We start from the raw sequence: 22,878 nt of genomic DNA, 5'->3' as shown, positions 1-22,878 counted from the left end.
ACTGACAATGGTTGTTAATGAGAAGAGGGGATGAGCTCAATTCAGTGAAAATCTGCTTGGGAAGCAGACCAGATCTTTTTTTAGCTTGCACTGACCAAAACACCCCATTATTAGAATCTGCATAGTTCTAGTGTGTTTTGTCTTGACTTAGATTTCAGTTTGCCATGTTGGACAAGGAAACATTTTCCTTGAGTTCATATGGGAGAAATTGGCTAAACCAAGTAAGCAACTAAATAATGCAGTTAGTGGGTTGAGATAGAGGCCCAATGATTGATAATGGTAAAACACCAACATCCATGCCACTAAAGACCAGCCCTGGGGGCTGATGCTAATAATGGACCCCAGGGCTGTGGTGTTTTTTTTAATCCTGGCCGCCAGTCATAATTCCTGGCCAGCAGGACAGGGAGCTAGAGGACCTGGCATTCTCATTTATTAAGGACCATCAGCGGCCTCTCTCAGAAACCGCTTCCATGCCCCAAGACTCCCGCCGAGGCCTGTATCGCCCATAACTCACACCTACACGACTCGTCCGAGCTGGGTGCCAACGCCACGAGCCATCCGTCAGGCGGGAGTATTTCTGGGCCCTCTGTTCCAATCCCTCAAGCCCTCAGCAGACGAGAGAAACGAGGAAGCCTGCGTACCGGACCATCTGTGCTGCTTCGCATGGAGACACGCTTATTCCTCCTTGAAGAGACAAAACAAACAGTCACATGTTCACTCTGCTCCACTGTGGTCAGACTGATATAACTCCTCCTTATGTGTCAGGTTGTCCGGAGAGACAAGTCCTATTCTTCTGTAAAGCTCTTTGTAATGTTTTTCACTTCACTAGCTTGTTACGGACCCTTACAGTGACCACACGTCAGCGCATTAGCCTCTTGCCATTGCTGGTGATCCCTAGGTGAACAGTAGTGTTGACGTTAGACGATGATGTCATCATATAACCATTTTGCCTAATGAGAGCGAGATGATAATAGGTTGATTTGATTAAAACTGAGACTGGGTTCAGCAGTGGGTGAGCCCCCCTGAGCCACACATTGGCAGGAACAATGCACAGCACCGTGGTCCAATTAAGTTTGTTTCAAAGGTGAATGTTTCAAGGGATTCCTGCTGGATATAGGGACCCAAAACAACTGTGCCTTTGGATTTCCTTCAGACAACAAGCAGATACCCATTTACACAAATAATTGTTTTTGTGGTGACAACAACACACAAACATTTGTAGCAAACACACAAACACGTGAACACACATGCGCACACACACACACCACAAACACACACACACCACACACACACACACACACACACACACATATTCTCTTATATTCCCAAACCTGTTTGGATGCAATCAGCAGCCCACTTAACCTCCCAGCGGTGATCCCTGGCAGCTGGTGAGACAGGGGATGTTGGGACCTGTCTGTTTACTCTGTGATGTCTCACACCACCCGCTCGTTTCCTCCAAACACTTCATTTGTTTCCTTTTGTTGCGGCTGCAGCTCTGCGCCTCAATCGGCTGTGTGCGTCTCATTGCCCCTCGCACTCCTACTCTTCCCTGTGTCTGAGGGCACTCTGAGGGCACTCTGAGGGCACTCTTCCCTGTGTCTGAGGGCACACTCCATTAGTCTGAAGGTCTGAGGGAGGTTAAGGGTGATGTGTCATTAGTGCTCTCTGCATCTCATCATGGTTCACTTGGTCCCCCACACCGCCACTCCCTATGTGCCACTGTCAGTGAGCTATGGAATATCTATTTCTGACTGTCTGTTTTCTCTTTCGCTCTATACTGGAGGTGTCTAACATCCTCAAACTGCTGCAATATCAATGTGGTCCCTTGAAAAAAGTCAAATATGTCAACGTTGTGCGCCTCCAAGAGACATTGTGTGCCCCTAAGAGACGCTGGGGACCCCCAAGAGTCAATGTTTAATTTGAACCCTGTTCAAGTCTCCAACACACTGTTAAACACGTCACTATGTTTTCCACCCACATATTCCAACGACGCTCCCATAATCCAGTTAGTGTGAAACTGGAGGACATTTTCCTAATCACGTTCCTGGTAATCCTGTTGATAATTTAGAGGAATGAATATTATACCAGCGTCAGCTTCCTCCACTTGATATGCACCGCTAGTGCTGTCCATTTACTTCCTCTCTCTCTCTCTCTCTCTGTCTGTCTGTCTGTCTGTCTGTCTGTCTGTCTGTCTGTCTGTCTGTCTGTCTGTCTGTCTGTCTGTCTCTCTCTGTCTGTCTGTCTCTCTGTCTCTCTGTCTCTGTCTGTCTCTGTCTGTCTCTCTGTCACTCTCTGTCTCTCTGTCTGTCTGTAGATCAGTACAGTGGTTGTGTATACAGGTAAAGCTCACTTTGTCAGGGTCATTCCAGCCGCTCCACATGTAGTGGGCCCCATGCTGATGTACACTTCGTTACCATGGCTTAGCATAAGGATGTGTATTTGCACTGAGGTTTAGGTCAAATCGTTTCACCCAGGGTAGGGAAAGGGGGGGGGGGGGGGGGGTCGAGATAAAGAGACAGAGTAATGCCTGAAGAGGAAGTATTGCTTTAAGCCCCAAAGACATTGGTAATGGGGCAAGGTCTACAGGATTGAGTATGTAGGCTGGTTATCTGCCGTGGACGAGCCCGCCATTAGCCAGGCAGCAAATAATCCAGCATTGTGTTTCACTCCTGCCTTTGTTTGTTTGTGATTAATTTGTGTCAGATTTGTTTTGGTCAGCCCCAGCTGTCCGTCCATCTGTCGCAGCCATGACATAGTGCGCAGGCCTATGGAGCCGCCCAGTCCCTCCAGTTCTCCCTGCAACCCCACTCCTGACGTCAGCTCCTGGGCACACATCAAGGAGGTCTTTTTATACCATTCTGTTTCTCTCTGTCACTCTCCCTCCTCCACCTTCTTCTGGTATGTTTCTTCCTGCTACATCTCTTTTAGGAAATCATGCTAATGAGATGTTTGCCATATAAACTGAAGCCTCTTGCTCTATTGCTCCAGGAGCATGAAGTTAACGATGGGCTTTTATGAAACGAGAATAGATGTGTTTAAAACAATGTTATTACTGTTTGTAACCTGATGGGTGGAATTGGTGCATCGACTATCTTGATTGAAAATGGCCACATTAGCTGAGTTCCTAATTCATCTCCATGCGTTATTGAATCATTATGACATGCCATTGGTCACTCATCTCTTCCATTCACATCCAATCCATCCAATAAGAACATGAATCAGGTGAAGACTTGTGAATATCCCCAAAAACTCTCAGCCAATAGCATTTCTCCACTGATTAATAACCCTGGATGAGCGACAAATGGCCACCTTTATATTAATCAACTCACACCTGTCTGTCTCAATCAATAACAAGCTGCAATGGTAACAAACAAACCAATATTTATATACAGAAAACCGATAGCCGTGAAGAGATTAATTACATTTCACAACAATATTTTTATTGGCTGCATTCTTGATTCAATCATAGCTGTTCCTTTCAGATCTAGGAAAGAATTGTACTGCCTTTGTACTGGCCTTAACCCTAGAAAACCCTGGCCTGGAGGGAACCCCTTCAAGCCAAAACTAGTCATTTTGACTACAACATTCTAACGGTCCAATAAATATCAAATCAAATCAAATTTTAGAAAGTGTTAAAACTTCTTTGGGATCGGTGTCCCGTCCACGGGACGGTTGAGCTAACGTTGGCTAATGCGATTAGCATGAAGTTGTAAGTAACAAGAACATTTTCCAGGCAGAAAGCTTAAATTCTTGTTAATCTAACTGCACTGTCCAATTTACAGTACCTATTAAAGTGAAAGAATACCATGCTATTGTTTAAGGAGAGTGCAAAATTTTGAACATGAAAAGTTATTAATAAACAAATTAGGCACATTTGGGCAGTCTTGATACATCATTTTGAACAGAAATGCCATGGATCAGTCTAAAACTTTGCACATACACTTTGCACATCTAGTGGCCAAAATCTAAATTGCACTTGGGCTGGAATAATACATTAGGGCCTTTCTCTTGCATTTCAAAGTTGATGGTTAAAAAAAATATAAAAGAACGTTTGTTTTTTTCTTGTATTATATTTTTGTCACGACTTCCACCGAAGTCGGTCTCTCTCCTTGTTCGGGCGGTGTTCGGCGGTCGACGTCACCGATCTTCTAGCCATCACTGATCCATTTTTCATTTTCCATTGCTTTTGTCTTGTCTTTCTTCACACCTGGTTTCAATCCCATCAATTACATGTTGCCTATTTAACCCTCTGTTTCCCATCATGTCCTTGTCGGAGATTGTTTGATTGTATGTTTGTGTATATATTGGTGCGCGACGGGTTCTTGTACCCACTTTTATTTATTTTGTCATTTTGGTTTTGGAGTTTTGTTAAGTCTACTAAACGACTCCATTTATACCAAGTTCGATTCTCCTGCGCCTGACTTCCCTACCACCTACACACACACTATTACAATTTTACCAGATCTATTGTGTTATATTTTCCTACATTCCTTTCACATTCCACAAACTTCAAAGTGTTTCCTTTGAAATGGTACCAAGAATATGCATATCCTTGCTTTAGGGCCTGAGGTCAGGCAGTTAGATTTGCGTTATGTCATTTTAGGCAAAGAAAATTTAAAAAAGGGACGGATCCTTAAGAGGTTTTAAGTAAGAAAATAGATAAGTAAAAAATGTAAATAACAAATCATTAAAGAGCAGCAGTAAAATAACAGTAGCGAGGCTTTCTACAGGGGGTACCGGTACAGAGTCAATGTGCGGTGGCACAGGTTAGTCGAGGTCATTGAGGTAATATGTACATCAGAGTTAAAGTGGCTATGCATAGATAATGCAAATAGTCTGTGGAGCCATTTGATTAGCTGTTCAAGAGTCTTATGGCTTGGGGGTAGAAAATGTTAAGAAGCCCTTAGGACCTAGACTTGGTGACCTCAGGTACCACTTGCCGTGCAGTAGCAGAGAGAACAGTCTATGACTAGGGCGGCTGGCCTCTGTAGTGCCTTGCGGTCAGCGGCTGAGCAGTTGCCATACCAGGCTTTGATGCAACCAGTCAGGATGCTCTCGATGGTGCAGCTGTAGAACCTTTTTTTAAACTTTTTGAGGATCTGAGGACCCATGCCAAATCATTTCAGTCTCCTGAGGGGGAATAGGCTTTGTCGTGCCCTCTTCACGACTGTCTTGGTGTGTTTGGACCATGACAGTTTGTTGGTGATGTGGACGCCAAGGACCTTGAAGCTCTCAACCTGCTCCACTACAGCCCCGTCGATGAGAATGGAGGCGTGCTCTGTCCTCCTTTTCCTGTAGTCCACAATCATCTCCTTTGTCTTGATCACATTGAGGGAGATATGATCATACATTTCATATATGCTATCGGGAAACAAATATTTGGGTTGTATAAATGAAGGCCTTGGATAATGAAAAAAGTATTATTTCAAAGAACAAAGTTTTTTTTAAATTTCATTAGTTTATGTTACTGTAGGATATCTGTTGCCTCTTGCTCAAGTGTGGAGCTCCTGGAACAGTGGTTATCCTTGGAAAAAGTGATCATTTTAAATAGAGCTCATGTCTCCAAACGCTTAAAACTTTTTACCTGCATGTGACTCTTAAAGGTCAAGTACGGAGTGGGGGATGACTTCAAAAATGGCAGAGATATTTCAATTTTAAATTCATATTGAGTCAAAATGACTCACGTCCAAGCAAACTGGGAACATTTCCAGAACATTAGCGAAGATTCCCTTTAAGATCCAGTTAGGGTTGATAACAATCAAAAATAGTTTTATAAATGTTTTTTATATGTTTATACAATTTTATGTTTTAAAGTAAACATCCTTGTAATGTTCTCCTAACATTCACTAAAATGTTGTGAACAGCATATGGAACAACCACCACAGAACATTCTCCAAAAGTTCTCATTACGTTTCCAGGTAATGTAATAACACAATGTATCAGTTATGTTTTCCCAGGAAACCAAAATTGGTTCGATGAAATTTCCCAGAATATTTGTTAGGTTGCGGTAAATGTCGTGCTGATGATTATACAATGTTTGTATAAAATGTTCACCTGATGTTGCAAGAATTTTCCCAGAAAACATTTAGTCTGTTCTTTAAAGCTTCCCAGTATGTTTCATTAGGTTGTGGGAACAGTCTGGTGGTAACATTGTGGGGATATGACAAGAGAGAGGTTCCCAAAACACTAAAACTGTCCAGTTGTGCTGACATTCAGATAATGTTTGTATCAGGGTGCACAAAACATTCCTTTGATGTTGCAACAATGTCGACAGAACAGCCTTTCTGAGTTTCCAGAACATTTAATTCGGCTGTTGGAACAGTGTGGAAGAGACAGGTTCCTAAAACACAAAATATACTCAGTTGTGATGACATTCATACAATGCTTAAGTTAGGTTTCACAGGACATTCACTGAATGTTGCAAGAACATTTTTGTGATATATTGTCACGTCGTGTATGTAGGTGGCAGGGAAGTCAAGTGCAGGTGAATTAAACTTAGTATAATTGGAGTATTTTAATAACTTAAAACATAAACTCCAAAACCAAAGTCCATAATAAAATAAATGTGGGTACAAGAACCCGTCGCACAACAATCCATGAAACATGAACATAACAACAAACAATCTCTGACAAGGACATGAGGGGAAACAGAGGGTTAAATACACAATCTATGAAACATAGATCAATAATGGCTAGAAGACCGGTGACGTCGACTGCCGAGCACCGCCCGAACAAGGAGAGGCATCGACTTCGGCAGAAGTCGTGACATCTATTCACGAAGGTTGCGCAGAACATTTCCACAATGTTGCATAATTTTCAAATAAGTCAGTTTTTATGATGTTCATGCAATATATATACAGTACCAGTCAAAAGTTTGGACACGCAAAATCATTCAAGGGTTTATCTTTATTTCTACATTGTAGAATAATAGTGAAAACATCAACACTATGAAATAACACATATGGAATCATGTAGTAACCAAAAAAGTGTTAAAAAATCAAAATATATTTGAGATTCTTCAAAGTAGCCAACCTTTGCCTTGATGACAGCTTTGCACACTCTTGGCATTCTCTCAACCAACTTCATGAGGTAGTCACCTGGAATGCATTTCAATTAACAGGACTTCCTTGTTAAAGTTAATTTGTGGAATTTCTTTCCTTTTGAGCCAATCAGTTGTGTTGTGACAAGGTAGAGGTGGTATTCAAAAGATAGCCTTTTTTGGTAAAAGACCAAATCCATATTATGGCAAGAACAGCTCAAATAAGCAAAGAGAAACGACCATCCATCATTACTTTAAAACATTAAGGTCAATCAATCCGGAACATTTCAAGAACTTTGAAAGTTTCTCCAAGTGCAGTCGCAAAAACATCAAGCGCTATGATGAAACTGGCTCTCATGAGGACCGCCACAGGAAAGGAAGACCAAGAGTTACAGAGTTCACAGAGTTCAAGTAACAGAGACATTTCTACATCAACTGTTCAGAGGAGACTGTGTGAATCAGGTCTTCATGGTCGAATTGCTGCAAAGATACCACTACTAAAGGCCACCAATAAGAAGAAGAGACTTGCTTGGGCCAAGAAACACGAGCAATGGACATTAGACCCGTTGAAATCTGTCCTTTGGTCTGATGAGTCCAAATTTGAGACTGTATTTATCAAGGCACAAGGCGAGACCCAAATGCAGACACAGGAGCCAGATGGTTGGAATCTTACAATTTTTATTAATTCAAAGGGGTAGGCAAGAGAATGCCAGGCAAAAAGGTCCAAACCAGATCAGAATCCAGGAAGTACAGAGTGACAGACAGGCTCGTGGTCAAGGCAGGCAGGATGGTCAGGCAGGCGGGTACAAAGTCCAGAAACAGGCAAGGGTCAAAACTGGGAGGACTATAAAAAGGAGAATGCAAAAAGCAGGAGAACAGGAACACCGCTGGTTGAATTGGAAACATACAAGACGAACTGGCACAGAGAGACAGGAAACACAGGGATAAATACAATGGCGACAATAAGCGACACCTGGAGGGGGTGGAGACAATCACAAGGACAGGTGAAACAGATGAGGGCGTGACAGTATTGTCTACAAGGTAATAAATGGCATTTTAATTGAATTCATAGGGCATTTGAAGAGTGTTTATCATACAAAGACAACCATATTTTTTACACTTCATTTGATGACAAAATGCACATTATTTCACTTGAACAACATTTAATCATACAAATACAACCATATTTTACAAGTACTATGAAGAGGATGGGAAAAATTTGAACAACTCAGAAATTGTGTTCTGTGTCCTGATTGACTATATTAGACTGAAACCCCCCACAATACCACAGATATCTCCTGGTGGCACATGGTTAATTATTTGGCTACAAGATTGCAGGTTCAATCCCACATTTTCTTTAACCACGTTTCCTTTAAAAAAATGTTGAAATTGAGGCTCAAATATAATCTACTAAAAGATATTGTCACGACTTCTGCCGAAGTCGATGCCTCTCCTTTGTTCGGGGGGTGTTCGGCGGTCGACGTCGCCGGTCTTCTAGCCATCGCCGATACATTTTTAATTTTCCATTTGATTTGTCTCATTTTCCCACACGCCTGGTTCTCATTTCCCTCATTATGTGTTGTGTATTTAACCCTCTGTTTCCCATATGTCTTTGTGTGGTATTGTTTATCTGTTTTCATGTATGTGCACGTTAGGCTGGTTGCGCTGGGTTATGTTCAACCCGTATTTTTATTTTGTGCTTGTTTGTGCCGTGTACTTTTGGTTCGCCAAATAAAAGGCTCCAGTTCGCTACCAAATATCTGGAAAATGGAAAATAAAAAATGGATCGGCAATGGCTAGAAGACAGGCGACGTCGACCGCCGAACACCGCCCGAACAAGGAGAGGCATCGACTTCGGCAGAAGTCATGACAGATATTGTCTTTATTTTGCACCAATTTATAAATCCAACAGAAATGCAGAATTTAGAATAACCGTAAAAAATGTATTGGATACTTTGTAAATAAGTACGCAGCATATAAAGAGAATGGATGATGTGATGGTGTATAACCCATCTACCAGTATGTCCCTGGCTTAGTCACGTCTAAGACTAAAAAGGAAGAATGGAATTCTTGACTGACCACACTGCCATGGCTATATGCTGAAAAAAGAAAATGTAAGAGAGCTTCCCTGGTGTTGCAGAGGATAAAAGATCTGGCTTGAGAACTGAACATTGCAGGTTCAGAACCCACATATGCAGATTGTCAACATACGAAATGTCCTATGATCAAATTAAAATTGTACTTGTCACATGCACTGAATACAACTTTACTGTGAAATGCTTACTTACCGTCTATGACTTGGGTGGCTGGAGTCTTTGACAACTTCCTCTGACACCGCCTGGTATAGAGGTCCTGGATGGCAGGGAGCTCGGCCCCAGTGATGTACTGGGCCATACGCACTATCCTCTGTAGCGCCTTGCGGTCGGATGCCAAGCAGTTGCCATACCAAGCGGTGATCAGGGAGTCAAATTCTCTCAATGGTGCAGCTGTATAACTTTTTGAGGATCTGAGGGCCCATGACACATTTTTTCAGCCTCCTGAGGGGGAAGAGGTGTTGTCGTGCCCTCTTCACAACTGTGTTGGTGTGTTTGGACCATGATAGGTTCTTAGTGATGTGGACACCGAGGAACTTGAAGCTCTCGACCCAGTCCACTACAGCCCCATCGATGTGAATGGGGGTGTGCTCGGCTCTTCGTTTCATGTCGTCCACAATCAGCTCTTTTGTCTTGCTGACGTTGAGGGAGAAGTTGTTGTCCTAGTGTAACAGTATAGACTTTACGTCCGTCCCCTTGCCCTGACCTGGGCGCGAACCAGGGACGCTCTGCACACGTCAACAGTCACCCTCGAAGCATCGTTACCCATCGCTCCACAAAAGACGCGGCCCTTGCAGAGCAAGGGGAACCACTACTTCAAGGTCTCAGAGCAAGTGACGTCACCGATTGAAACGACACTAGAGCGCACCACCGCTAACTAGCTAGCCATTTCACATTGACTACACTAGCACCACACTGCCAGGTCTCTGACTTCCTCCCTGTGGCTGTCTCATCGTCATCAGTGATCAGCCCTACCACAGCCATGTCATCTGCAAACCTAATGATGGTGTTGGAGTCGTGTGCGACTTAATTAAATCATGTGTAAATGTTCAAATGTCCTTTGAAAGAAATTAAAATGCCATGTGTCTCTAGATCACCTTCAAATGCAAATTGCCATTAAATCAGAAGAGAAACATAATGGGGATGTATTCCAATCTGCTTTATCATGCTATAAGGAGCTACAAATTCTCGTGCTGAGAATGTTGTGGTAATATTAGGTAAAACTTAAATATAACATTTTGGATAATTTCTGAGGGCCTTCAAGACTAGGTCAAATGTATATTGTGTGAACCTCAATGGAATATTATGTTAAACCTAAAATAAATATGCTATGAACTTGTTTTTTGCATCCTGTGTGAATATCACAAAAATATTCTTGCAACATCCCAGACAACTCCCATAACTTAATTAAATGTTCTGGGAACCTTTAAAGAACTTAGACCAGGTGTTCTGTCAACATTCTTACAACATTATAGGAATGTGCTGTGCAACCTAACTTAAACATCGTATGCATGTTATCACAACTGAGCATACTTTGTATTTGTTTGATCCTAAAAGAAACAGAATTATCTGCACAACTGGACAGATTTTGTTTTTTGGGAACACATCTTTTCAGATGTCTCCACAATGTTCCCACCAGACAGTTCCCACAACCAAGGGAAACATTCTGGGAACCTTTAAAGAACAGACTAAATAGGTTCTAGCAATGTTCTTGCAACTTCAGGTGAATGTTTCTTGCACCCTAAAAGAAACATTGTAGAATTGTCTGCACAACTGGACACGTTTTGTGTTTTGGGGACAGCTCTTTTCTTATGGCCCCACAATGATCTCACCAGATTGTTCCCACAACCTAAAAAAAAATCGGACAACCTTTAAAGAAGAGATTAAATGCGTTCTAGGAATGTTCTTGCAACATTGGGCAAATGTTTTATACAAACATTCTAGTGTATTTTTTTGTCCTCTGTCTCCCCAGTATTGTAGGTCATACTGAGCCCTACACCAAACTGTGCTGTAAGGGTTTCTGCATAGACATCCTGAAGAAGCTGTCCCGCACCACCAAATTCTCATACGACCTCTACCTGGTCACCAACGGGAAGCACGGCAAGCTGGTCAGAGGCAGTTGGAACGGCATGATCGGAGAGGTAAGGAGATGATGGTTATTCTAACAAGCATTATAATTAGCCATACATTAGATTTAGCCAATCTAATTGAAGAATAATACAAAACTTTTATTTCCATTATATAGACATACCCAAAAGTAATTATTTTTCATGAGATGGCCATAAACAATAACTAGTACTGCTGCATAGTTCTAGAAATGTCTGGCACTCACCTTTCTGGTAAAAAGGTGTTATAAATTGCTGAGGTGTACCCGATTTTGAGGACAAGCTCAAGTATATAGTACAAATCTTTTTTTTTCCTATTCATCAAAAGTGGGAGAATAGGGCTTGAAATGACTGAAATGCTTTCTAAATATAGTAACAAGGAAATCATAAATTACTTACTATAAGATTTCACATTTCCTATAACTGTAAAATAAATATGATCAATTAGCTCCATTTCATATAACTGATGACAGAGCATTTTCTGCCTCCTCTGAGCTCAGAGACACCATTCAAAAGTGGTCAACAAAGGGTGATTTAGGTTTATGTTTATCAGACCTCATCAGACCTCATGATAAGACCCATATGCAGACAGTTCGAAGTAACAAACATTTATTACAAAAACAGGGGGCAGGCAAACGATAGGTCAAGGGCAGGCAGAGGTCAGTAATCCAGAGCAGAGTCCGAAAGGTACAGAACGGCAGGCAGGCTCAGGGTCAGGGCAGGCAGGCTCAGGGTCAGGGCAAGCAGAATGGTCAAAACCGGGGGAAAAAGAGAACAGGGACTAGAGAGAAAACAGGAGTACAGGAAACCGCTGGTAGACTTGACGAGACAAACTGGCAACATACAAACACAGAACACAGGTATAAATACATATAATGGGGAAAATGGGCGACACCTGGAGGGGGTGGAGACAAGCACAAAGACAGGTGAAACAGATCAGGGTGTGACAATGTTGGTGCAGATAAACAGATCAACATGAAAAAGAAAAAGTAATGAATAACAATTAACTAATTGCCCTTAATAAAAACAAATAGTTCTTATGGTCCAAATCCAAATAAAGGGAAACTAGACTATAGTGTAGGGTTGCAACATTTAAATAAATTCCCTGGTTTTCCCGAAATCCAATTGGTGTATTTTCAGATTCAGGAGGGCATAAGCAGGAAATCTGGAATCCTCCAACCATAATTTCTGGAATACCAGGGACGTTTTCCAGAAGGAAGTTGTTGAAAGTTCATTCTTCTTGCTGACTGTGTTTGGGAAGAGTTTGAGGTTACAACATTAGTTTCAGGGAAGCTATTGTTCTCACTGGGGCATTGGCCACAGTAGCACCGGTAACAGCTGACACAATGCCAGGCAGAGTGCCTGGACTGTAAACGCACTGGCGAGTCCATCAGCATGTTAAACATTACAGTTGTGTAGGGGAAAACGTCAGTAGAGGTTATTAAGAGGAGATATAATACTGCAGGGAAGGGAGGGAGGATCTGCCAGGGGTAAAACAACAGGACTGACTAGACTAGCAACAACCTTTATATAGGGTTATCAGCTTCACAACCGCATGACGCAGTTTCTCTGGATCTCCGCAAGGTCTATGCAGCTGCATGCCTATCTAATCAATGATAGGCTTTCTGTGGTGCCAGGGTTTAGCTTTGCATTAGCTAATGGATACATGTTTATTGGTAGGCCTATTTGGTCATCATTTTCTCATGTTAAGCTTAACATTTCACAAAGCTACACACGGAGTCGCAATGCTGTAATATTGAGACTGGTTTTGTCTGGCTAATAGACTAAACAATTGGGCTGCAATATTCAAGGTAAATTTCATTTAATCAATTAAATGTACCTTAATTCTGTCCTGAACCTGGTGTTCTGAAGTCCTCATTTTCTGTCTGTAAATGTTTTCACCACAGCCTGTAAGTCCAGGTTGGGGGCACGACTGTTTTTCTGTACTGAGTATTGCCAGGCCAATATTTCCAACCTAAGACTGTCAGGAAAGACAGCTGCACACAATTTAAACTTAGTCTTGAACGATGCAGGCCAAGATATACCCGAGATTAGGGCCTCTTGATATTGTAGCCACACAAGTCAAACGCCAATTCACCAGTATGAACGAAGTTGCAAACTATTTTTTTTGTTCAAGCCCTCAAGAACTGTTGTCTGCTAAAGACGATCATCTGTTTGCATCTGCCAATTTATTGACCGTCCTGTATCCAGACGACCTGTCCCCATAGCTTCCTATACAGATCATCTCTTTCTGTACCATGCAATTAAGGAGAAAGAGAAAGAGAAGCTCAATTAAAGATGTTACAAAACTGGCACAACTCCCTTCTGCCCAGTTTTCTTGACGTTGCTACGGCAATCAAGCAGTTTTTACCATCCCTGTAACTGTCACTTCTGTAGAGAGATTGTTTTATGAACTAAAGCTCATGAAGAACGACCTAATAAGCATTAGGCTCTCGGTCTGATATGTGCTGAGTAAGTGCCACTCGTTGCAATGGCGCTGTCGTAGCCTTGACCACCAAAGTCGGTCCCTCTCCTTGTTCGGGCGGCGTTCGGCAGTCGACGTCACTGGCTTTCTAGCCATCGCCGATCCACTTTTCATTTTCCTTTTGTCTTACACACCTGGTTTCAATTCCCCAATTACATGTTCATTATTTAACCCTCTGTTTTCCCCATGGTTTTTGTGCGTGTTTGTTTATTGTAAGTTCGGTCCGATGTTTGTGGGCATGGTGTTACTTCATGTATTTTGAAATTTTGACTAAAGTTCCTTTTGTTACTCATCTCTGCTGTCCTGCGCCTGACTCCTCTGCACCAGCTACACCCAGATCCTTACAACATTTGTTCACTGAAATCCCCTTATACCTTTAATCATTTTATTACATTGTTTTCACTTTTTAAGTCACATTCCTGAAAAATGTAAAAGGTTTATGAATTACGTTTTGGAGGGTTACTGTCAAAATGATGACATCAATGACAGGCGCATGGACCCCCAGAGCTCGTGGGGCCCCCATGGCTCGTGGGCCCCCTGCTTTGCGGGGGGTGTCTGGTATGCCAGTGTTTACAATGCACAATTGCTGCTGGTAATACTTTGTCACCCGGAGCCAGGGACTTATGTAACAGGTATTAGGTCTATGCTATATGCAACAATATCTAATGGATTAGGAATTAGGATTGATATTGTATGATGGATGACATTGCATGAATGGGTGGGTAGATGCCACGGGCTGTTATCTGCATCTGTCTGGATGGGTTGTGTAGTATATCAGGGATAATACTGTACACACTGTGTATCACCTACAGGGATTTAAGTCTTGCATATCAATGTTGATAGATAAAATTAATCAAACAGGTCAACAGGGGGCATCACTAATCCGACCTACTACAGTGTTTGATTTATTACAGATCATGGAACATATAGACTGTAGACTTTCTATGTCATAAAAATGTCCTCTTCCGTTCTCCATAGGTGGTATACAAGCGGGCGGACATGGCCATTGGCTCGCTGACCATAAACGAAGAGCGCTCAGAAATTATCGACTTCTCCGTGCCGTTTGTGGAGACGGGGATCAGTGTGATGGTCGCCAGGAGCAATGGGACCGTCTCACCCTCTGCCTTTCTTGGTGAGCATGTTTAACCTGCTCATGTAAACAAACAAAACGTTTCTCTACAGAGATAACAAATGACTTGGCTTAAAAAAGCTTGTTTTACCATCTGAAAACAGAGATGGCAAATAGTACTTTCTCTGGACAGAGTTTAGAACTCACAACTGAATATATCGTACAACAAGGTGCCTCACTCTACAGAAACAGGAGAAAGGCTTCATCTCCTATGAGTGGTTCGACTCGCAAAAGACAAGGCTCGTTCAAGGCTACGCTACTTACTTTAATACTTCATAAAGAGCATCCCTTTCAGAAGCTGCTGACAGTGTGCTACTTTGGTAATACAATACCACGTTGTCCTTGCCATTATCTAGCAAGCAGCTGTCAGAGCACATGGTTTCAACATTTGCCAGAAAGATGTTCTGATTCTTCTATAGGTGTTCTGATTCCTCTCTCCCTCCTCCTCTATAGAGCCCTACAGTCCGGCGGTGTGGGTGATGATGTTTGTGATGTGCTTAACGGTGGTAGCTGTCACAGTGTTTATCTTTGAGTACTGCAGCCCTGTGGGGTACAACCGGAGTCTGGTGAGCGCCAAGGGTGAGTGTCAGCTCCGACCACCTTTCCCTCTACCTCTACCCTCCCGTATCAGCAAAGGTAGAAAGTCACGGAAAAGTAGGTTGAAAGAACTCTATATTATATCACAGAAAATATTAAATTACATTGAAATGGAATGCAAACGCATATTATATACGCCCTCTCTGAATCCCTTCTGTCTTTACCACAACCATCATCCTGCCTTCTCCAGATCCCGGAGGTCCCACCTTCACTATTGGGAAGTCTGTGTGGCTGCTGTGGGGCATCGTCTTCAACAACTCTGTTCCAATTGAGAACCCCAAGGGCACCACCAGCAAGGTCATGGTCCTGGTATGGGCCTTCTTCGCTGTCATCTTCCTGGCCTCCTACACTGCCAACCTGGCAGCCTTCATGATCCAGGAGCAATACACTGACACAGTCTCTGGACTGAGTGACAAAAAGGTAGGAGGATTCATCAGTCATTGGTAATTCTGTCTGTGTTCAGTCTATGAAAGGGGGCAGGGGGGAAATGATGGACATGCTGTAGTGTTTGATGTTAGGCTTAGGCAAAATATAGAGTGGCCTATTTTTGATGAGCAAACAGTGCCTGGCTGCGAACGGTTTGAGAGAATACAAATAACCACGGCAGAGCCTCAATGTCATGACTGTGACTTTTTCCACTCATACTAAAAACATAATAGGATTCCCAGCGTCTGTGGTGAAATTAAATTAGATCCCTGAAGTCTTTAGGTATGATGTCTGTGAAAATCCCCTGGATTGTATTACACCAGTGGATTTGCCAAACTGCCAGTGATTATATATTCTAGTATTAACTTATGCATATTTGTGTGGCCTGTGGAGGTTCTCTACACCAGTATTGACAAGGAAATCCATGTTAAAACTTCAGTGCTAGAAATGATTTGTGGACTCTCTTCTTTAAGGCACTGAGGGATTAGAGAGGCATTTGAGGGAAACGACCAAGCTGTCCACTGCTCATTAGAATTCCGGGAACTCATTTAATATTCTTCCCACATAATCCATTAGCTCTACTTTATGAAAAAAATACGATAACCCATAAAGTGTCTTTTGACAGTGAGTCTACAGATCAACCAGGGCAGAATCCACAGAAGCTCAGAGAGAATAGACAGACTGGACACTGCAGGTGGAACATTTAAATTGAGCTGTATGATCTCTAAAAAGGGACGTTCTCTGAAAGTGTTTCAAACAAGAGGCTTGTGCGGAATACAAACTGGTTAAAGGACAGTAACTGGTGTTTATGTAGTGACAGATGATTGTTTCTCCTCCTGGGACTGTTCACTTCAGAGGCATGAAGTCATGCATGGACAAGACCTTGCCATTTCCTCAGAGTGACATCATGTACAGACAGGCACCTCCCTCTTTAGACCCTGTCTGTGCTAGTCTCTCCTTTCTGTACAAGCTGTCAGATGTTAACAGATTTTTGTAAGAATCCTATACACTTAACTTTGGCCAGCTAGACTCAAGCTCTATGGGTCAACCATCATCCATGCTTTTAGTCAGGGTTTTCATTGCTTCCCAACAGGCATTTACAACACAGAGCATTGTATGACATCCTGTGTCTGGGGGCACTATCACACTGCTACAGCATTCCCTCATTCACATAGCAGCGGAGTAACCTTGGTCTGTTGGGTGAGATGAGGAACACAGGCGGAGTATCCTAATGCAGCCAGTGTACAGGATACAGGACAAATGGGAACGAGGACAACACTCTGTCATCTCTCCAGCTCCTCCACCAGACAGCAGTGAGACGTGGGATGCATAAGACTGGCACCAAGGGTCTCATTAATTCATGTGAAATGGCTCAGAGGACATTTCTCTCATTCTGACATGCCAAGGTTACTAGCAATTATCGCTCACTGGAGTATTTGCGTTAATGAACAAGTACAATTTATTTCCAGTATATTGCACAGTTAAATGAACATGGTCCACTCTGCGTCAAAGGGGCATGGCAAAATAAGGAGAAATTAGGAGTTTTTATTACAGTCAAGGGGGAAGAAGTCATTTTCTAATTCTCTGGAAAGTATGGCCTGGACTTATTTCTGTTAATTGTGCCCTCTAATCGTCGAATTGAGAGAGGAATTATAGAAGGTAACCTTAGCTGACCACTTAATTGAGTGAGCAGCACTTGAGGGTACAGGCAGATATCAAAGAGACAGTGGTCTAGTGTAGTCAAGGACAAGGTGATCAGTGTCATTGTGTTAGTTTCTTTGAGGTTTATATTCACGCCTCTGGGTTTGCTTGGCATATCATACACTCTTAGAAATAAAGTGCTATCTAGAACCTAAAAGGGTTGAGACATCAGATCTTAGGAGAGGGTGGGAATTTTTTTTTATTACTTAATATGCAAGTATGTCAATGTATTTGATATTTTAAAAAAATATGGATTTAATGAATAGTGCATGTATTCTTCCTAGACATGTTGGGTATCCTGTTCAAAATGTTTCTTGTTCATGCATTTATAATTCAAACTTCTACATTTCCCAAACAGTTCCAGAAGCCACAGGAGCAGTATCCACCGTTTCGTTTTGGTACGGTCCCAAATGGAAGCACAGAGAGGAACATCCGGAGCAACTACCCTGAGATGCATGCTCACATGGTCAAATACAACCAGAAGGGTGTGGAGGACGCCCTCAACAGCCTCAAATCAGGGTAACACTCTGTAAATAATCATTATACACAGACAGTGACAGAAAACAGACGTAACACATTCTAAAATGTCTAAGCAAATATTTTATGTTTGATGAAATTATAATTCATTAGATAAGTTATTACATGGTAATTAAATATTGAACATTGAATTTCCACACAAGATAAATCCCTATTGTTATTATCTATAGGAAACTGGATGCCTTCATCTATGACGCTGCTGTGCTGAACTACATGGCAGGTAAAGACGAGGGCTGTAAGCTGGTGACCATCGGCAGTGGGAAGGTCTTTGCCACCACTGGCTACGGCATCGCCTTGCAGAAGGAGTCCCGATGGAAACGTCCTATAGACCTGGCCCTGCTCCAGTTCCTAGCGGATGGTAAATTACAATTAACCCCGTGTGGAGTGGGATGGGTGGCTAATTGTAAATCTTAGCTGTACTTATCCTTTTAGGTCCCAAATACTCCCAAATATGCTAAACTGGTAAACTGCCCATTAATGATAGAAATTCGTAACACACACAAGTAAGCTTGTATAGGCCCGCACAGCCTCAAGATTAGAAAAAACGAAACTTTAATGAAAATACTGGCGTACATTGCATCATGGACCACTCAGAGGTACTGTAACAGAGTTTTGACTGTGATCCAGGGAACAACAAGTGTAAAAGTCAGGGTATGCCGAGGGGAGTGATGAGGGTGTGAGATTGGCATTGACACACAATGACAACAACTGGCGCAAGAGTGTTTTAATGAACACCTTCAAGCCTCTCTGTGTTCTGTTCCTCCCGCTCGCTGCAGGTGACACACAGAAGCTGCAGACGGTGTGGCTCACAGGGATCTGTCGTAACGAGAAGAAGGAGGTGATGAGCAGTAAGCTGGACATAGATAACATGGCGGGCGTCTTCTACATGCTGCTGGTGGCCATGGGGCTCAGTCTCCTGGTGTTCAGCTGGGAACATCTGCTCTACTGGAAGCTGAGACACTCAGTACGCAAGTCTGAACGCCTCGACTTCCTGCTCGCCATCAGCAGGGTAGGTGTGGCTGACCCTTCTTCCGAGGGACAGGGGTGGAAAGGGTACATAGGCCTAATCTATAGAGATGTACACACTGAGGCATGTCTTAGATTGCGAAGGCCTTGGGTTCTGCAGAGAATGTGGTCCAATCACCATGGGAAAGTTGATCTGTTAATCTAAGATACAAAACCGTTTTTTATAGTAATGAGTTCCATAAAGAAATGACATACAGTGTAAGCAACAATTCAATGAAAGCAGCAATAACGACATCATTTGCAAAGTCTAAGAAACCATAAAATGGGTTGTTTCTCTTTTCACAAACACAGCAGAAAATGTTCTACCTCCTGACCATAAAGTTCTCAGTCTTTCTTAGATTTTTGCCTCACAGTAACGCTTGGGAAATATTGGTAATGCACTAATTCAAAGCTGTACATGATCAGGATATTTCAAGGGCACTAAAATAAAAATGATGCAAAAATAAAATAAGTAAAAATCCATAAAATGACTTTATGGAGACCGTGCAATACTGTTACGGTCCTGATCCGTCTGACATTTAAATAGGCCCATTAACAATCCATATCAGTGGTGAGGTGAGATTAAGCATTCTAGACTGAGACCCAATTTCAAAGTAAAATAAGGCCGTCCAAATAAAAATTGGAAAACTAATTCAGCAATGCATGGTCAGCTGCTGCTTTTTCATTTACTGTCTTGCATAGTTTGTGTGTTTAACACCAACCTGAATGCATACAAGCTTTCAAAACAAAACAAATTGTCTATAAACTATTTTGGACAATCCTGAATCTAATTTGGCTTTCACACTTCTCTGTGTAATTGTCTTCACTTCATTGGTCAGACAGGTTAATAGAAATTGTATTTGCTCAAAGTGAATGTTATCAACACAAGCAATAATGTTTTCTAAAGTCATGATTAGAAACAATGGCCGAAGATAATTAACACCTGTGGGATTTAATCTTGTCAAACTTTGTGTAGGGTGAGAAATGTGGATCTGTTCCAAAACCTGACAAGGCTTTTTGATGGATGCTAATCTCCTCCTCCTTCGCTATCTCTGCAGGGAATCTACAGCTGCTTCAACGGTGTGGAGGACTCTGACCGCAACGGAAACCTGCAGAACCCTGACGTCACCACCAACTACACCCAGGCCAACATGCTGAAGATGCTGCAGACAGCCAAGGACATTGTGACCTCGACCAGAGTGGAGAACTCCCTGGACAATGCCACCAAGACCATAGAGAACTGGAGCCGGCGAGGAGCCGACAATGTGCGGGTTGGCCTGCCGCCTCGGGTGGCAACCACTATAGACATGGGCCACAGCCGCCTGCCCTATATCTCCAGTATCACGGACAACCACTCGCCCTACCCCCAGAGGGCGCTCGCTTCCACCTTCCCCATCCACTACTCGGACAGCGCCACCCAGCCCCTGCTGGACAAATCCAGGGTGGTGACGCGGCCTACCCCACTACGCTACACCCTTCCGGCCCGTGGCAGCCACCACTTCTACGAGAGAACCCTACCCATCTCCAGCCTCAGCAGCCCCCACATCGCCATGAGGGACCCTGCTCCCCCCAGCACCTCCAGTCACAACCCACACCCCAGCAGCAGGTTGTATGTGGAGAGCCAGCCCCGGCACCCCACCTCCCCATTTGTCCCCTACAGAGAGTTCCAGGTGCCTGACATCTATGTGGAACACCACAAGGGGCCCCTGGGACGGAAGTTCAGCTACCCCCCTGACCACATGGGCAGGAAGAAGAGGTCCCACAGCTACGTGTTTTCTGAGGCCCAAGACACCAGGGGGAGGAACGACTATGATGAGCCAACCTCCTGTCTGGCTGAGCTGAGGGCCAACCACCTCCTGAACAACCATGCCCCTTCTGCATCAACCATGGCATGCATGGGGGGGCACTACCCCAGTGGCAGCGCCAGCTGCAACTCCTGCATGAAGCCCTACCTGGAGCCTGAAATGGAGGATGTGCCCTTGCTGGGGAAGGACAAGGTCAACCGCCGGGCCTCTTTTCTCAAGGCCACCTGGAGCAGTGACAGGATCCGCCAGCTGGGTGAGAAGCCCTCCACCTCCGCTATGCCTGACCTGTTCCCCCGCGTAGTGGTGGCCAACCCCAAGCCCCACAAGCTGTATGGCAGCCAGGGGAACAACCTGTGCTACCCCCTGGCCGCTGAGCCTGCCTACCTAGACCCGGCTCATATGCGTTCCTACCCCTACAAGCAGCAGAAGCTCAAGTGCTCCCAGTCCACCCGGCTACCATCCTACAGGGAGGCTATCCTGCAGAACGCAGCCGCCTTGCGGCGCTCCTCCTCCACTGTGGTGCACAGACACTACTCCACCTACCTGAACTCCTACACAGACCTGCCTGTATACTTGGGGCCACTGCCCCAGGGGCCCGGGCCATTCTACGACAAGGACATGTGCCACTTGTTCCCCTGTGCAAGCCACTGCCCTAACAACAATGCCCTTGTGCACCGTATGGGGGACCGACAGGTAGTCTACCAGAACAATATGTTTGGTGGCTACGAGGGCGCGGTGGGGCGGTCGCGAGAGGAGCCCCCCCTGCCCGGGTCTGGGAGCAGGGATCGGAGGGAGGTCTTGGTGGCCAGAAGAGTCAACAGTCCCTATGTGCCAAAGACCTGGGGCAGGGTATCCAGTCTGGAGTCTGAAGTCTGAGCCCTCCCCCTCCATATCTTCAGGCTGATGGACTATCCCTCCCTCTGGGGAGGGGAAAGCCTACCTGGGGCCTCCCCCTCAGCCTTTGGTTTAGGCAAAAATGAATGAATTAGCTACCAATATGGATGACTTGAGTGTTTACTCAGTGCAATAATATCCTTGGCGGACGGAAGGAAGTAGAGGACAATGAAAGGCTGTTACTGCTGGGACATTGTCAAGTAAACATTAAGCGATAAGAAAAGAAAAGAATGTTGAATAGTATTTAAAATTTAACCTGTTGATTGTTATTTAAAACATTTTTAAATGCTGTCTTGCTGTGAGAGAGAGAGACCTGGATGACAATACACTAGCCGCTCACTCAGTTTAGACACATTTGACTTTTCTCTTCAATCATTTCGGTATCCTTCCATTTAAATTTAGACACATAAGAAGAGAATACTTTTGTTATCAAACCACAGAAATGTCTTCCACGACTTTTGTAAGTCCAGGAGCTCTAGGGAAAGCTGTCTAAGGCTTTTTGGCTCCGGTGGTCACTGATGTAATTTGACTTGGATTTTAAAAGGGAAAATGTTTTAATTATCATCTGTATTTCCATTGTTACTCTACTCTTTAATAAATGACAAGGCCACTTCAAGGCCCTTTTGGAATTGTCTATATTTTCCTTTTCTGAGTAAAACTCCACATATGGTCTGTAATGCCAGCAGAATGGAATAGCAGGTCAGGTCCCAGGACTCTAGATGTTTGTCTGCTTCAGTTCATTAAGTGGGCCACCTCTGTTGACTCATCCAGAAAGGTCACTGGATATCAGATCCACTAGACAGCACTGTGTTCAGTTCACATGCCAACAATAGGGCAGACAAGTCAGCTACAGCTCCTTAAAAGACAAGAACACATTTGTATTTTACTAACACCCTACATAATCTGTTCAGAAATTGTGATATGTCATCAATCTATCAAATCACTATGATGTATGAGTATTCTGCTGAACATCATAAATACATTTTTAAAAGATGGAATAGAAACATGTTCAGTTAGGTAACAAATCCAAACAGAGGCTTTGAATTGTCTATTTGACCAGGA

General features: G+C 43.5%; 1 protein-coding gene across 1 annotated transcript in view; it reads left to right on the top strand.

Annotated features, from left to right (window-relative positions):
• The window catches only part of LOC139424010 (glutamate receptor ionotropic, NMDA 2C-like), an 82,800-nt gene extending 60,408 nt beyond the window's left edge, over nucleotides 1-22,392 (top strand). The window contains exons 6-13 of the mRNA XM_071175689.1: nucleotides 11,105-11,273; nucleotides 14,701-14,854; nucleotides 15,305-15,430; nucleotides 15,639-15,868; nucleotides 17,934-18,094; nucleotides 18,283-18,470; nucleotides 18,889-19,121; nucleotides 20,176-22,392. Coding sequence (XP_071031790.1) covers nucleotides 11,105-11,273; nucleotides 14,701-14,854; nucleotides 15,305-15,430; nucleotides 15,639-15,868; nucleotides 17,934-18,094; nucleotides 18,283-18,470; nucleotides 18,889-19,121; nucleotides 20,176-21,798 — 2,884 coding nt within the window. The 3' untranslated portion in view covers nucleotides 21,799-22,392. The remainder of the gene's footprint in view (nucleotides 1-11,104; nucleotides 11,274-14,700; nucleotides 14,855-15,304; nucleotides 15,431-15,638; nucleotides 15,869-17,933; nucleotides 18,095-18,282; nucleotides 18,471-18,888; nucleotides 19,122-20,175) is intronic.
• Nucleotides 22,393-22,878: the final 486 nt, after the last annotated feature.

Source organism: Oncorhynchus clarkii, chromosome 13 (assembly GCF_045791955.1).
Source record: "Oncorhynchus clarkii lewisi isolate Uvic-CL-2024 chromosome 13, UVic_Ocla_1.0, whole genome shotgun sequence".
Classification (NCBI taxonomy): Eukaryota; Metazoa; Chordata; class Actinopteri; order Salmoniformes; family Salmonidae; genus Oncorhynchus; species Oncorhynchus clarkii.
Note: the sequence above shows the minus strand (reverse complement) of the source record. Positions and strands in the feature narration are given on the sequence as shown.